Below are 16,593 nucleotides of genomic sequence, written 5' to 3'. Positions count from 1 at the left end.
AGAAAAAGAAAAAGAAAACCAAATAATTTCCACCCTAGAGTTTTATACCAGCCAACCCCTCCAGACACAGTTGCACTGGCCCCTGAATAAAGTCAGTGAATACACTGAGTGCCCACTATTTGCTCCTCAAGCTGAAGGTCTCTGCTCCCAAGCAAGCTGCTAGTCAGTATGGGGAGAAAGCCTTCATGCCCAATTGATGTCATTTTCTGTGGTTGCACTCTCACATGTAATATCCCCAAAGAACCACAGCATAGAGTTGTCACTTTTAGCTTGGGGGGAACAACAAAACATGACGAATAATAATTACAACAATTACATTCCCATTCTTTCTCTTCCTTACTATGAAACCAGGATGTTGGTGTGTAGGCAGGGAAAGTCCCTCTTCTTTCAAAGTAAACTGGAAGGAGAAACACCTGCTAAGAGCTTTCCTGTGCTAGCATGGATGATCGTGCAATTGCCCAAAAGTCTATTTTACTAACAACTCCAAATCTTATATTTCTTCTTCCGTTGTCCATGGAGTCTGGGTACCACACATGCCCAAGCCCACCAGTGTGTCTACAACAACAGGCAACAGAAGCGCCTGGCCTAGGGCCATCTGGGGCCACAAAGCAGGTCAGCAAAACAATCATGATTATCCATGGTCTCAGAGTGGAGAAGGATATCATAAGCAACTGATTAGGGAGCAAGAGAGGGAGGGAAGGAGGGAGGAATGAGGGAAAGGAAGGAAAAAAGGGAGGCAAGCAAAGAGGAAGGAAGGAAAGAGGGGAGGAGGGAAGAAGGGAAGGAAAGAAAGGAGGAAGGCAGGGAGAGAGGAAGTTAGGAGGAAAGAGGGAGAGAGGAGGGAGGGAGAGAGAGGGAAGAAAGGAGGGAAGGAAGGAAAAATGAAGGAATGAAAGAAGGAAGGAGAGAGAGAAAAGGTGAGGAGGAAAAAAGGAAGGAGGAAGGCAGGAGAGAGAAAAAAGGAAGAGAGGGAGGGAAGAAGGAAGGGAAGGAAGAAAGAAGAAAGATGGAGAGAAAGGAGGAAAGGAAAGAAAGGAAAAGGAAGGGAAGGAAGGGAGGAATGGAGGAAAGGAGGGAGGGAGGGAGGAAGGGAGGAAAGAAGGGGAATCAACAGAGAAAATAATCAACATCTAATATTTTTTAAAATGGCAAAAGACAAATGATGAATGAGAAAACAATTATAAATTAATACAAATATGGAAAATGTTCAACCTCACCAGGAAATCAAAGAAAATTAAAGTTTAAACACAAGGAAAATGCTGTTTTTAACCTACTGATTTGGCAAATATTATGGCATGCCAACACTTGGGTTAGAAAATTAAGAAGTAGGAGACTTGAGGAAAAAATAAATTAAACACTAGAATATTCTCGATTTTTGAAGAATATTTTGTCATATATAAAAACCTCATGGTATAATTTTAGGGTGTAAAAGGCAGAACCAAGCATGATATAAAGGCAACATCAGCACAAATGTGAAAAACAATCTGTCCAGGTGCAGTGGCTCATGCCTGTAATCCCAGCACTTCGGGAGGCCAAGTGTGGGAGGATCACTTGAGGACAGAAGTTTGAGAGCAGCCTGCGCAAGATGGCAAGACCCCATCTCTACAAAGAATTTAAAAATTATCTGGGTGTGGTAGAACACGCCTGTAGTCCCACCTACTTGGGAAGCTGAGACAGGAGAATTGCTTGAGCCCAGAAGTTTGAGGCTACAATGAGCTATGACTGTGCCACCGTATTCCATCCTGGGCAGCAGAGCAGGACCCTGTCTCTCTCTCTCTCTCTCTCTCTCTCTCTCTCTCTATATATATATATATATATATATATATATTTGCATATGGATATGTATGTTTCATATGCATATGTTTGTATAGAAAGGCATACACATAACTGGAAAGAATGATGATATAACTTTATTTGGGATTAGTTTGCGGGGAGCAGAACTACCAGTGGTTTTACATGATTCTTTATAAATTCTTGCATATACAAAATGTTCTACTTACTTTTATAAACAGAAAAAAAGTTTACAAAGTACAATTTAATCATATTGTATTCCTACTGATGGAGAAAGTGTCATAGTTAAATTTACAATGCTCCTCAAATGTGATAATTTGTACTAGTGGGAATAAAAAGAAAATGAACTTGGGCTTACAATTGGCCTGAAGAGACCCTAACTTAGAGAACTTCAGCTTAATGAGCTCTGATCCCTGTGCAGCTGTCCCTTGTCACGTAATCAGAAAAAACTAACAAGGTTCCTTTTTTTAGAGAAATTTGTTTAGTCCCTATTTTTTAAGCACATGGTAAGTGTCTAACAAATACCTGTTGCAGAGAAATTAACTAATACAGATTTCTAATCTTTAGAGTTTTTTGCCCCATGGAAGAATGTTCTAAGTATAGTAATTCTCAGCCTGAGGCCAAAGGCCTAAGAACTTGTGGCGTGGGTAGCATAGATCCTGGAGTCCAAGGGTGGGAGAGCCTGGAGCTCTAAAATTCTAGGGCTAGAGATGAAGAGTGTCTCAGCTCAAAGAGAGAGAAAGAGAGGGACAGAGAGAAACAGAGACACAGGCAAGGAGGGAGAGACAGAGACAAAACCAGGGAAAGACAGAGAGAGATGAAGAGAGGGAGAGAGACACAGAGAGACAGGGACGTGGATAGAGAGCGAGAGACAGAGATGGATAGAGAGAGATAGACACAGAGAGACACACAGAGATAGAGATACAGAGGGAGAGAGACAGAGGCAGAAAGAGAGAGAGGGAACTCTCTTCTCTGCTTTGTGTTCTATCTGGGCCTCCAGCTGATTGGATGTTGCCAGTCCACATTGATGGTGGCTCTTCCCCACTTAGTCCACCAACTCCCATGCCAGTGACCTCTGGAAACACCCTCACAGACACACCCAGAATTAATGAACACGTTACCAGTTCTCTAAGTATCCCTTAATCCAGTCAATTTGACACCTAAAATCAACCATCACAAATCCACCCATCATCAACTTGGCACCCATAAGCATCTCCTTAAACCATACTTAATTTCTAAATGAAGATAAGAAAATTACAACAGTTCCACCTAACGTGATGTAACCATTCTGCACACAGCTGAAAATGCAGTAATCCCCTTCCCCGGAAGAGGAGGTCAAGTCCTTGGGTGATGTTGACTCTTCTCCTGACATCCCATCGCTTAAATACCATGAGGTAAAATTAATAATACTTAAATACTGATAGAGAGGTAGTCAATAGAGTGGTTTATATATTATATGCACTTTTGTGGTTTCCATGTTGAGAATGTTCTCAAAGAAACATGTTTGTGGTCAAAATTTCTGAGTCAATAACAAAGATACTCCAAGAACGCTCTCAACAGGAAAACACAAACCATCATATCATATACTGATATAAAGTCAATATACCTTATGTTATATAATAAAGGAATAAGAGAGGAATGAAAACAAAGATATTTGCTAAATATATGTATTTATGTTTTATCTTGATACTAAATATATTTATATATACACACAGATGTATTCTTAACAAAATAGGGAGAAAATACTCGTGACAATGACAGTCCTCAATTCTGTAGCTGGCCACACCAGTCTCCTCTGGAAACACCCTCACAGACACATCCAAAAGTAATGCTTCAGCAGCTCTCTAGGTCTTCCTTAATCCAGTCAAGTTGACACCTAAAATTAACCATTATGAGCATTGTGGATTAGAAAACAGAACAGGTGGCCATGTTGTCAGGGGCCCATCCTAGCAACAAACATAGACAATTCCTTCTTCTGAGGAGGGCTCAGATCTGGACTCTCTAAAGGCTTCTCTGTTCTTGTATCCCTGAAGCCCAAATAGCTGGAAGTCTCTAGATCAGTGTTCAAAGACAAATGCATGAAATCTCTGGCACAGTTCCCTAAAGCACAGCGGATCTCCCACATCTACACAAACCATGAAGCAATAACAACTTGCAAGTGGATTACTGTTGAGAAGAATGCCTTTGAAGAGTGAAATGGATGTGATGAAAGAACATACCTCCCACAGCACAAGCAGAAAGGAGACAGGATGGAAATGAAATTTCATTCACTAGGTGGAGGGCCTGCTGACCCTTCTCTATAATAATAATGATTCTAATAATGATTCATAAAGCCACAACTCTGGCCAAAAAAAATTAAAAAGTTAAGTATGTGTGTGAGAAAAGAGAGGCTATAAAAACACAAAATTGGTTTAGGTTTTTATGCTGAGACAGCAATCCTGAATGAGTGATCTTTGTTGTTGATTCAGAAAAATTTAACCATAAACATGTCCCTTTGAGAACATTCTCAACATGAAAACCATAAAAGTATAGAAATGGAAACTTCTATCTGTCTATCCATCCATCTATCTGACATCAACCTATATATCAATCTAGATATCTATATATCTATATATCCATCTATTTATCTGTCCATCCATCCACCTATCTATCATCTATCTACATATCTGTCTGCCTATCTATCATCCACCCATCTATCATCTATCTATATATCTGTCTATCATCCATGTAGCCATCTATTTATCCATCCATCCACCTATCCATCCATCCATCAACTATCTATATAGCTGTCTGCCTGTCTATCATCCATCGATCTATCATTTATCTACATATCTGCCTGTCTGTCTATCATCCATCCATCCATCCATCCACCCATCTAACCAGTTTATGGTTTTATATATAGCTTCATTTAAACTGTGGGTGGCAAAGCAAACTGCACGTGGAAAGACAGCTCTTGTCATATGTGCTGAGGGTCATGTGTGGCTTGCAGGTGAACAGGGGAAAGGGGGCAAAGTGGTTGAAATATGAGAGTTTAAGAAGGGCTAAGCTTTAGAGAAATGTGTCAGATGAGACTACAAAATATGCTTGGACTGCAGTTCTTGGTGTGAATCCACAGAAGCCCCCACTACCAAACTCAGAGCTAACGAAATATGTTCACTGTGGCAATGGGGCATTCATTTTTGTCCTTGGCATCTCCTTCCCGTCACTGAGTGCACAAACGAAAAATCATCTCCCCTCCTCCCTTTCCGTATCGTCCATCTTTTTCGTGCTTGGTCCAAGAAACATCCAAAGACAGGAAGAGAGCTCATTTATTGTTTTTAGCATTTGCTTGGTCCCATTTCACTAGTTCTACCTCCCAAAACGAGAACATGAGGTTATCAATTACATGTCAGAGGCAGAGAAAGCTGAAGCATGTTTTTCCATCAGAGACGTTGTAATATGATTTGAAATTTGAGAGTCTAGAGTTGACATATGGGATTTCAAAATTTCCGACATGTCTGACAAAAATTTTCTTAAAGGAATTACATCATAGTTATTGAATCTTCCCCCATGCGATGAAAGAAGAAAATAACAAAAATATTCCTTTTAACAAATTTGGGGAGTTAGCAGTAAAAAACAAAAAACATTACTTAAATAATATTTTCAAAGGACTAAGAAGAAAACTAGGAATTAAAGACTAAACTGATTCTAGATATTCTCATACAAGAGGACCTAGGATAATATTTGAAATAAAGTACACAACAGTATTATTAAAAAAAAAAAAGAAAGTTCACAAAGTTTTCTAACACTTCAAATGTGTGGTTTGTAGGTAGGAAATCAAAATGAGTTTGAGTTATCATTATTAGGTTCAGTGTTATTAAATGTGCTTCACATACTTATCTTTTACATTTGTATGGTAATGTCTCCAAAGCTAAGGATTTTATTAGGTAATTTATTTTTTTTTATTTCTAGCAAAGAAAAATGTCCTTAAATTTATGTAAGAGTCAAAGTTTGGATCTCAGAATAACTGGTCTCGGCCTTATTTTAAAAAGCAAAGAACATAAGTAACTAAGCAAGGAAATGACATCTGATTCATTATTGTAAATGTATATTTTATTGGCTATGTACTTAATCAGCCCCCACTCTGAATACTGGAATCTCGAAATAAATAAAGTTGACAGATGACTAATATCAACTGGCTCTCCATTCATCAGGTGTGAAATATTACACAAACATACAGCAAAGCCTCTCAGGCTCTGGAAAGAAACTGCAAAAACCCTAAGGACTCCCAGAAACTAAAACAGTCATAAAAATTTAGAAGTCTAAGTTTTAAGTTAAGAGAAGAGGAAACTGTGAAAACATGATTTATTATAATAAGTGGTAAATTTCTACTATGCTATAACATTCAGAGTTGATTTTAATAAAATAGAGATAGAAAGTAGGATCGATTAACACAAGTATTATACTAACCATTCTTTGTCAACTGATTATTATTGTAAAATTAGAAGGCTGTGACCCTAAATTATAAAATCAATCTAATTTTGGACACTTCATTACTCTTCCAACATTTTATATTGAAACATCATAAGAAGTAGTATAGATGGATCACCTCCTGATTGACTTCAAATATCATAATATTGTATTTGAAAACTGTATTGCAGGCTTGCTCCTAAAATAGAGAATTTCCATAGAACTTTCTATAGAACTCACTCCTAAAATGGAGGATTTAATATGAATTTTATACAGAAAAATTATTCTCATAAGCAAGCTATCTCACATGCAGTATAAACTAAGGAACTGCTGTACTTATTAAGTGATTGTCAGTAAGGCAGCTGAAGCACATACAGGAAAATATGGCAGGAAATTCATGGACCTTAGTTTAAAACTCTATAAAGAAAAAAAAAAAAAAAAAAACTTGCTGCCAGGCAGCAGATGTTTTTGCTTTCCTCTGGAATCTTGGGTAGGTTCACTGGATAAAATCTTTTAACAGGTATTAGGCTTCACCCTATTTGAGGATATAAACTCAACAGAACAAGGCTAAAGTTTGTGAAACCCCAGACAGGGTTAAAGATCTGAAACTGCCTTTGCAAAAACAGTGAGAAAATTACAACAGTGAAAGAGATGTGACCTAACCAACTACATCTTGCCTTTAACCTGCAGACTGCCCTTGTTCATTCCTGAACACAGACTGAGCTAACTATAGGAGGAATTTACGGTGTTAACATGGAAACAAAAATGGTAACAGCCTTTTCCGGAAACAAACCCCATTCTTGCCTGGGGACACATCACCTCTGTAGGACAACAAATTCGCCACAAGTTTAGAAAGTATGGCTCAGAAGTCCTGCAGTCAGAGGCCACAAGATTCTCAACCTCCCCAGTTGGTCCTAGGGATACCGTCACTATTGGAATGCCTAAGATTGGAGTTCAAGATGTTTTTTAGACCCTGTGATCTGATCTACCAACTGGTGCCATGAAGACCAGGAATCTGCCTCAACCAGTTCTGTAATCTCCCCCACGCACAGAAGACAGCAAGAAGAACCCACTTTGGGCCCCTATTATTTCATCTCCAATCTGACCAATCAACATTCCCCACTTCCTAACCTCCTACCTGCCTTAAAAAAACTCAGTCTCCAAATGCACAGAGAGAGTGATTTGAGTAATAAACCTCTGGTCTCCCATTTAACTGGCTCTGTGTGCATTCAATTCTTTCTCTATTTCTGTCTTGATAAACAAGCTCTACCTGGGCAAGGAGAATCCATTGGGGGGTTACAGATCATTTTTTATATTGGTGTCAGTTATTGGCTAAATCATATCAGAAAGTTGTTTTTTGCCTGTGTGACTGAAATCCAAAAACATATAATTTTTATCAGTATTGTATTAATATGGCATTGGAACTATTTTTTTCATCCATGTATTCAGCAGTTATTTACTAAACATCTACTAAGGCACGCTGTGCATTGTAGGGATACAGTAGTGTTAGAGGGGTTTGAACCACAGCGACTCCATCTTGAGTGCGGGCTAGGAAAATGAGGCTGGAACTTGCTGGGCTGCACTCCCAGAAAGTTAGGTGTTCCTATCCTCTAGATGTTTACGATTAAGGGAACAGATTGATAATGTTTAGGAAACAGACCCAGAATTGGGAGTGTCCTAACACCCTGATATCTTGAGAACAGAGGCATTCCTAATTTTGCTTTAAATATAATAATATCAATTCTTGTAAAATATAGCAATTAAGAAAATTAACCCTTTATCACAAACACTTGTAGCAGAGCACATCACCCCATGATCTTTTTTTATCCTATATATAAACAAGTACTGTGCCTAGAGTGGACATGTTCCTCCTCTTAGCTTTGGGAACACCCTACTCTGTCTATGGAGTAGCTGTACTTTCACCACTTTACTTTCTTAATAAACTTTGTACTGTGGACTCCCCCTGAATTCCTTCTTGCACAAGATCCAGGAGCCCTGTCTTGGGGTCTGGCTCGGGACCCCTTTCCTGTAACAGTAGGATGCACTGCGTGGTCTTGCCTTCATAGAGCTTTGCAATGTGTTTGCAAAGTCAGATCTTATTCAAATAATCGATAATGGACAAATAATCACACAAGAAATAGTATGAAACTGCAAATGCAACAAGAGTGCCTGGAGCATGGAGTGGGCATTACTTAGCCAAAGAGAGGAAGGAAGCCTACTGGAAGGAGGAGTTGGCTGGGGAGATGGCTCTGAGGGGAAGACAGCCTGGGTAGTAGGACAGGTTTTAAGACAAGTTGCCTGATGGGGAAAAAGAAAGCCAGGGGGAGGCAGATGCGGGGAGGACCTGAGAGTAGGAAGAAAGGTAGGAGGCAGACAATGGAGACCCACCCAGGCCTGGTTCTGAAATTCCACCTTCCTTCCAATGGAAAGCCATCAAAGGATTCCAACAGGGCCAGTGGCAGCGTTAGACCTGGGTTTTGAGAAGGTGCCTCTAGCTGCTGGTGGTGAGAGGGAGACCTTGATGGATGCAGGCAGACTACCAGGAGGCCAGAGTGTTGCATACCTAAGACATGAAGATGACTCAGCCCAAGGTGTCCAAAATACAGATAGAGAGACAGGTACACGTGAAGAGACAGCTAAGAAACAAATGAAAGACAGCTCAGATTGTTTCCATTAAAGATCTTTGAGTCTAAAAATAATTTCCTCCACTAAAATCCGTCCATCTCTTTGTTGTGGTGGTCACTGGTAGTTGTAGTGGTGGTGGTGTGGATCCCATGGCTAGACAGTGTAGAAGACAGTGGAGAGAGAGGTGTATACACATATATGCATATATCACTTTTTTTTTTTTTTTACATCAGTACAGTAAGAAAGGACAAGAATACGTCACCCCACAATGTGCTTCTTTGGCATAAGAATTATTTTGAGTCATTGCAGACACAGGAGAAGCTCTTAAAACAGAGTAGAAGTTACTGTTTTCTAAGAGAGATTTACATCTGTAAAGGAAATCTCCATTTGTAAGGGTTTCTCCTTCATGGTACTGGAAGAGAAGGCAGGCTGAATCACTAAACACTCTCAAGGTTGGAGAAGGCACCAGCTGAAATCTGCACAGCCAACCTTACCCTGGTTTACCATACCTTTCCTGGTTACTTCTCCATAACTGTCCCTTCCCACACCTTTCTCTCTTTCACTTCTTTGAGATTTACTCAATATTCTTTGGATATTGCCCAGATACATAAGAGGCATCCATGTTAATAAACTTCTATTTGTTTTCTCTTGTTTATCTGCCTTTTGTTACAAGGGTCTGTCCTAGATAAGAACTCAGAAAGGGTAGAGGAAAAATTACTTTTTCCTTCGCTATGCAATAATTCAGCTAAAGAAATCATGGCTAAGATGCAGGAGAGGGTATCCACAGACCTTATCTAGTCTTTACATAAACAGCTTAATATCTTTCAGCTTCAGTGTTGCTTTCTGTTATAAAACAGAACAGGTAGAGAAAGTAATGGTTGTCATTGTTTTTAGTCACAGAAACTTCTATCCATAAGAAGGTCTAACAGAGATGAAAATCAGTGTTGTTCTTACAGAAGTGGGTGGAATTAAATCTCTGACAATTCCCACCCCAGGGCTGAAGAAGCTCCCAGGAGCAGCCTGAGGAACCCTGAAGGTTCCAACAGGAGCAGTTTGCCAAGCACTGCACATAAAGTCAAACATTGTAAGTGCTTTCACTAGAATGGATGTAAAGATAGCAAATTAAGTGTTTGACTGGAGTGTTTGTAAGATGTCTTCTTATAAATGCAATGTTTTCTTCCTTAGGCACTTCTACACACTATGTTTTAAAACATAGAACAAAGTTATTCTCAATTCTGAAGCCAGGGTGTGCTTGCCGAGAAAAAGCAAGACAGGCTTTGTTGCTCTCGCACTAATTCACAGGTCCACAGAGCCACAACACCTGTGTTAATCCTGATTCTGCAAACCGTGCAGAGACAAACACAGATTGGGAAGTGTGAAATCCACTACTATATCTATAAATCCTGAGACAACTCTAGAGATTGTACTCAGTAGTGATTATGTTGTCACGTGAACCCTGTCTTGGGTAAAAGAGTAGAAGTTGAGAAGTTTGGAGGGTGGTACAGGTATTACCAAAGACAAGTTCTAAATGCACTTCTTGACAAAAATCTCCCACGTGCTGAATACTACATAAAGAAGCAACATGGAAAAGAAACATTGCGACCTCCACACTTATTTTATAAATATAGTCATCTACTACATAATGATGTTTCGGGTAACGATGAATCATATATACAATGGTAGTCCTTTAAGATTATAATTCCATATTTTTTACAGTACCTTCTATGTTTAGACATGTTTAGATACACAAATAATTACCATTGTGTTACAACTGCCTGCAGTATTCAGTACGGTCACTTGCTGTCCAGGTTTTTAGTGTAGGAGCAATAGGCCATACCATACAGTCTGCGTGTATAGTAGGTTTGTGTGAGTATACTCTATTATGTTCACGCAGTGACTAAATCACCCATCAGTGCATTTCTCAGAACGTATCCCCGTCATCCAGCGATGCGTGACTGTATCACGTAACAAAGCAATAGGAATTTGAAAAACGCCTTTGCAAAAATTATAACAGTGAGAGAAATCTAACATAACTGGTTCCATCTTGCTTCTAATGTCACAAGCTAACTTCCCTTGCTCATTTCTGGGTAGGCCAAGTCAACTATGGGAGGATTTTAGTTTACAGTTTAACATTAAAGCAAGGATGACAACAGTCCCTTCCCAAAACTACCCCTCCTTGTTCGGGGACCAAAACCACCTTTGTAAAACTAATGAACGGCCCCAAGGTTAGACTTGTGGGAGGGACCTGCATTCTGCTAAGACCTATACATAGTTGCATGATAACTAGCCATTGCTTCCTAACCTGCTTACTGCTCAGGAGTCATGTAGCTGGTGGTCACAAGATGTGTAACTTCCCTGATTGCCCCTATAGATAACATCACTATTGTAAAACCTAAGACTGGTATGTAAAATATTTTTCAGATTTTGCATTCTGGTGGAACAAGTGACGTCACCCGGACCAGTGACCCCCATGCAGGAACTGACTCGGCACACAAAGACAGTTTTGATAACTCTGTGATTTCTTTGCTGATGGTGCCAATCAGCCTTTCCCATTCTCTAGCCTCTTGCCCGCCAAACTGTCCTTAAAAATCCCAGCCTCCACACGAGGTCAGGAGTTCGAGACCAGCCTGCAATATGGTGAAACCCCATCTCCACTAAAAATACAAAAATTAGCTGGGCGTGGTGGCACTTGCCTGTAGTCCCAGCTACTCAGGAGGCTGAGGCAGAAGAATCGCTTGAACCCGGGAGGTGGAGGTTGCAGTGAGCTGAGATCGTGCCACTGCACTTCCAGACTGGGCGACAGAGTGAGAATCTGTCTCAAAAAAAATAATAATAATATTTTCCTATTACTAAACCTTTTCCTTGGAGGAGAACAAATCAGGAAAACTACAGACAATATAAGTGTTTTCCCGACAATCCCCAAAGTCTTTATCCGTTTACGGGAAGGAGAGAGTTTAATACTCTGTATGTAAGAACCCTGAATTCTGAATTGTGAAGCACATTAAAATACCTCTATGAGGATGGCTTTATGCTAGTAAGATAGAATGGACACTGTTACTACATATTTAGAACAAATATTTTAACCCCCACTGCAACACTCCCACTTTATCTTGGAACATTAAGAAAGGATAATGAATGCTGTATTCGTTTATCATGAATTAATCATGAACCCTTTCAGCTGCATATTTTTAATTAGCTACTGCATCTGTCATTTTTTTCAGAGCCCTTCTAGCTGGATCTAGGCAATGTCAATCTGTCCTGTAGACTAAAATGACCGAAAAAAAAAAAAAGGTACTTAAAGCATTTCCCTGCAAAATGTACAGTTTCCAGAGGGAAAAAAAAACAAAAAACCCTACTTAGCTGGTGCTAAAGACTTTGAAAGCGAGGTCAGAAATTCATGCCAGCCCGTGTATTATCAATGACTTTAGAAAATAAATTATTCTTGAAAATGCCAAAAAGTTTGTTTCTGAAACAGAAAAAGGAACGCACAATCCTTTTAAAGAACAAATTACAGAAATCACAATGGAAAATGAATCTGTTAAGCTGCTCAGTGTTAGGAATGAATATAAGCTGAGGCTTTAAGCCTCCACGGATGTTGCTTTCAGATGGAGAATCCTCTGTTATGGGGTTTAAATTTAATAGAAAGAAAAATCCTAAAAGGTCATTGTCCTTTTGTTCTCTTTAATTCTTATTCTGACTCATATCCCTCAAAGTAAAAGACCATTGACTATTCTAGGAAGAAAGAGAAGATTAAGTTAAAGCCTCTTGTTGCAGTGAGCAGGGTTTGTCGCCCTCAGCACGACATTTCGGATTTGTGAGGAACTGTGGGTGCACCGTGGGATGGTTAGCGGCACGCCTGGCCTCCACCCACTACATGCACCCCACTCCAAAGTTCTGACGACCAAAATGTCTCCAAACTTTACCAAATTCTCTCTGAAGGGCAAAGTCTACCCTGACACATAACTACTACCATCCATAACCCCTGAAGCTGCCTTCTGAAAATCATTAAATCACCCTGCAAGCCCACTTTCAGCTCCCATCTCCCTCGCTGGCAGGATCATCCAGGTCTTCACCACATTTTTCCCAAAACAGAGGTCATCTTTTACTTTTTATAAGCACCCTATGAAACTGCCATTCATCTATTTTTTTTTTTTTTGAGACGGAGTCTTGCTTTGTAGCCCAGGTTGGAGTGCAGTGGCACAATCTCAGCTCACTGCAACCTCTGCCCCCGGGGTTCAAGCGATTATCCTGCCTCAGCCTCCAGAGTAGCTGGGACTACAGGTGCATGGCACGACGCCGGGCTAATCTTTGTATTTTTAGTAGAAACGGGGTTTTACCATGTGGGCCAGGCTGGTCCCAAACTCCTGACCTCAGGCGATCCGCCCGCCTCGGCCTCACAAAGTGCTGCGATTACAGGCCTGAGCCACCGGGCCCAGCGGCTTTAAGTCACTTTTTACAAAGGAGGAAACCAAGGCATGAAGAGGTGAAACGTTCTCCTGGGAACACACTGCCAGCATGGGGTGGGATGGAGTCCCCAGCCCCAGGGTCTCTGACTTTGGGAGTCTTTTCACCTGATTTGAACCAAATATCTCCTCCAAAAGCATTTTCCTGCCCATTTCTTTGAGCCAGCTGCTATGGGGGACCATAAATGCTCTGAATGGCCAAATATTGTGCCCCCTGGTGTTCTGATAGCATAGTGCCATAGTGGTCCAGACATGTCTAAGAACAGGTGAAAAATAACAGGGATTCTTCCCTGCAGGGGCTTTTAAAACTATGTTTCCCTCATCCACCCTAAAGACTTTCACCATGCACACTCACCTCCCATCAGCGAAAAGAGCTCTTCCTGCAGGGAGGGACCATGCTCTGCCCCTCAGCCCTCGCTTCCACCAGGGGGAGGAGCTCTTCCTGCAGGGAGGGACCTGGGTATGCCCTCACCTCCACCAGGGGAAAGAGTTCCTCCTGCAGGGATGAACCTGGGTATGCCCTCAACCTTCAACTCCACCAGGGGAAAAAGCACTTCCTGCAGGGAGAGACCTGGTTATGCCCTCAGACCTCACCTCCACCAGGGCGAACAGCTCTTCCTGCAGGGAGGGACCTGGATATGCCCTCAACCTTCAACTCCACCAGGGAAAGGAGCTCTTCCTGCAGAGTGAGACCTGGGTATGCCCTCAGCCCTCACCTCCACCAGGTGGAGGAGCTCTTCCTGAGGGGAGGGACACCATTCTGTCCCTCAGGTATTGCTGCAGCTGATCAGCTGAGAACAGGTGTACTGTGAGCCTTCCCACTGTGCCATGTTTCTGTACCTTTGCTGATTCAACTAGAGTAGAGCCACCTCAAGGGTCCAGGGGATGCATTAAATCATTTGTAAGCCCCCACCCCTATATTCCTCTAGACTTGCCACATAATAGGCCACTTGCTTATGCTCATCAGATTATGCACGCTGCCCCCATTGGCCCAGCACAGTCTTTCTCTATAAAAATATATTTGCCCCACAGATGCTCCCCTTTGACCTTTTGATGGAAAGTTCTTTCTGAATGAAAGATAGCTTCAATAGCACCATGTGCATGTCATCGCTGCAATATCAGAATGTCCTGAATACCATTATCAAGATCACTGCATACCACTATTTGACTTAGACAACATGGCCCGGGTGAGTCAAACACTTGAGTTTCAGGGTGAAGATACAAACATATGCACCTCTCATACTTACGCTATGAACAGCTGAAGACGATCTTGCGCCATTGTCCTCAGGAAGATCTTAACTTACTGAGATGACTGTGTGCAGGTTCAGCAACTGAGGGGCTCTTAGTAGAGTCAAACCAAGGGCATCGGGCCCTTCCTGTGAATTCATTCAAAAGATGAATAATCACATGCTGGGTAATCATATCTTGACATACTTAAATGACATGAGCTCTTTTATTTCTTTCTTTCTTTCTTTATTTATTATTATTTTTTTTGAGAGAAGGTCTCACTTTATCACCCAGACAGCAACATGATCATGGCTCACTGCAGCCTTGACCTCCCAGGCTCAAGTAAACCTCCCACCTCAGCCTCCCAAGTAGCTGGGACTACAGGTGTACCACCACAGCTGGCTAATTTTTGTAATTTTTGTAGAGATAGGTTCCCACTATGTTGTCCAGGCTGGTCTTAAACTCCTGGGCTAAACAGAGCCTCAGCCTGACCAAGTGTTGGGATTACAGGTGTGAGCCACTGTGCCCAGCCTCATGAGCTCTTTCTTTACTGCAGCAGGGGTTCCCAACCCCCAGGCCTCTTAGGAATCATACTGCACAGCAGGAAGTAAACAACAGGTGAGCCAAGCTTCATCTGTATTTACAGCCATTCTGATCACTCACATTACTGCCTGAGCGCCACCTCCTGTCAGATCAGCCATGGCATTAGATTCCGATAGGAGCACAAAACCTATTGTGAACTGCGCATGAGAGAGATCTAGGTTGCACACTCCTCATGAGAATCTAATGCCTGATGATCTGTCACTGTCTCCCATCACCTCCAGATGGGACCATCTAGTTGCAGGAGAACAAGCTCAGGGCTCCCACTGATTCCAGATTATGGTGAGTTGTATAATTACTTCATTATATATTACAGTGTAATAATAATAGAAATAAAGTACACAATAAATGTGACACACTTGAATCATCCCAAAACCATCCCCCTCCCTGTCCATGCAAAAACTATCTTCCACAAAAATGGTCCCCCGTGCCAAAAAGGTTGGGGACTGCTGGTCTAGAGGATTTCTCTCCCCACTTTTCTTCTTCCCCCTCTCTGCCTAACTCCTACCCATCCTCACGTCTTGGCTTACACCACTGCCACAAGGAAGCCCTCCTTCATTACCCTGTATGAAGCAGGCTCCCCCGCTGTTGACTATCATAGCACCTCTTTTCCCCCAGATAGCAATTATTACTACTTGTATAATAGATTCATTTATTTCCTGATTTATTCATATGACAGCTGTCCTTTCCACAGCTCTAAGGATCAAGAAGGCAGAGACCACATCTCATTTGTTCACCACAGCAAACACTCAACAGATATTTTCTGAATAGGGCTGGGTTTGCACAAACAATGGCCCACAAGAAAAATCTGTCCTGACACCTGTTTTCGTAGAATGTTTACATGTTTAAATGGTTGAAAAAAGGATATTATTTTGGGATATGTGAAAAGTACATAAGACTCAAATTTCAGTGTCTGTAATACAAAGTGTATCAGAACACAGCTGCCTCCACTCCCTTAATGCTTTTGTGCTACAATATCAGAGTTGAGTAGTTGTGACAAACACTATTTGTCCCTCAAAGCTGGAAATATTTATTTACTATCTAACCCTTTACAGAAACAGTTTTTTGACCTCTGATACAAAGTCCTAGAAATGAATAGAAAATGGGTCTCAAAAGAAAGCCAAGAAGATAGCTTTGAACCTATTGAAGACTTTTCTTTTAACTTGTTGACATTGAGACCAAAAATCTAGTATATGTCTTGAACTATTTACTAATGCATAAGTCTATTGTTTATGCTTTGAAATATGAAGCACAATCCCACTTGGTAAAAAAAAATATTCACAAGAGAATATCACATTAGAGAAAAATTACTATTCCATATAGATTTTTATAAATGTGGATTTTGCTTTATTGAAGTTAGGCTTCTAGCAACAATTTCTGAGGTTCAATCAGAGTCTCAGAAATGTTATTTTTTCCCCCCAGAGATGGCATTTGAAAC

At 41.0% G+C, this 16,593-nt stretch overlaps 1 protein-coding gene across 4 annotated transcripts in view; it reads right to left on the bottom strand.

Annotated features, from left to right (window-relative positions):
• The window catches only part of STS (steroid sulfatase), a 349,033-nt gene that overhangs the window by 291,063 nt on the left and 41,377 nt on the right, over positions 1–16,593 (bottom strand). For all 4 annotated transcript variants that reach the window (XM_054544304.2, XM_054544305.2, XM_054544306.2 and 1 more), the window contains exon 2: positions 14,576–14,704. In XM_054544304.2, coding sequence (XP_054400279.1) covers positions 14,576–14,607 — 32 coding nt within the window. In that variant the 5' untranslated portion in view covers positions 14,608–14,704. The remainder of the gene's footprint in view (positions 1–14,575; positions 14,705–16,593) is intronic.

The sequence above is a fragment of the Pongo abelii genome, chromosome X (genome assembly GCF_028885655.2).
Source record: "Pongo abelii isolate AG06213 chromosome X, NHGRI_mPonAbe1-v2.0_pri, whole genome shotgun sequence".
In the NCBI taxonomy this organism is placed as follows: domain Eukaryota; kingdom Metazoa; phylum Chordata; class Mammalia; order Primates; family Hominidae; genus Pongo; species Pongo abelii.
The sequence above is the reverse complement of the archived record's forward strand: the minus strand, read 5'-3'. Positions and strand labels throughout refer to the sequence as shown.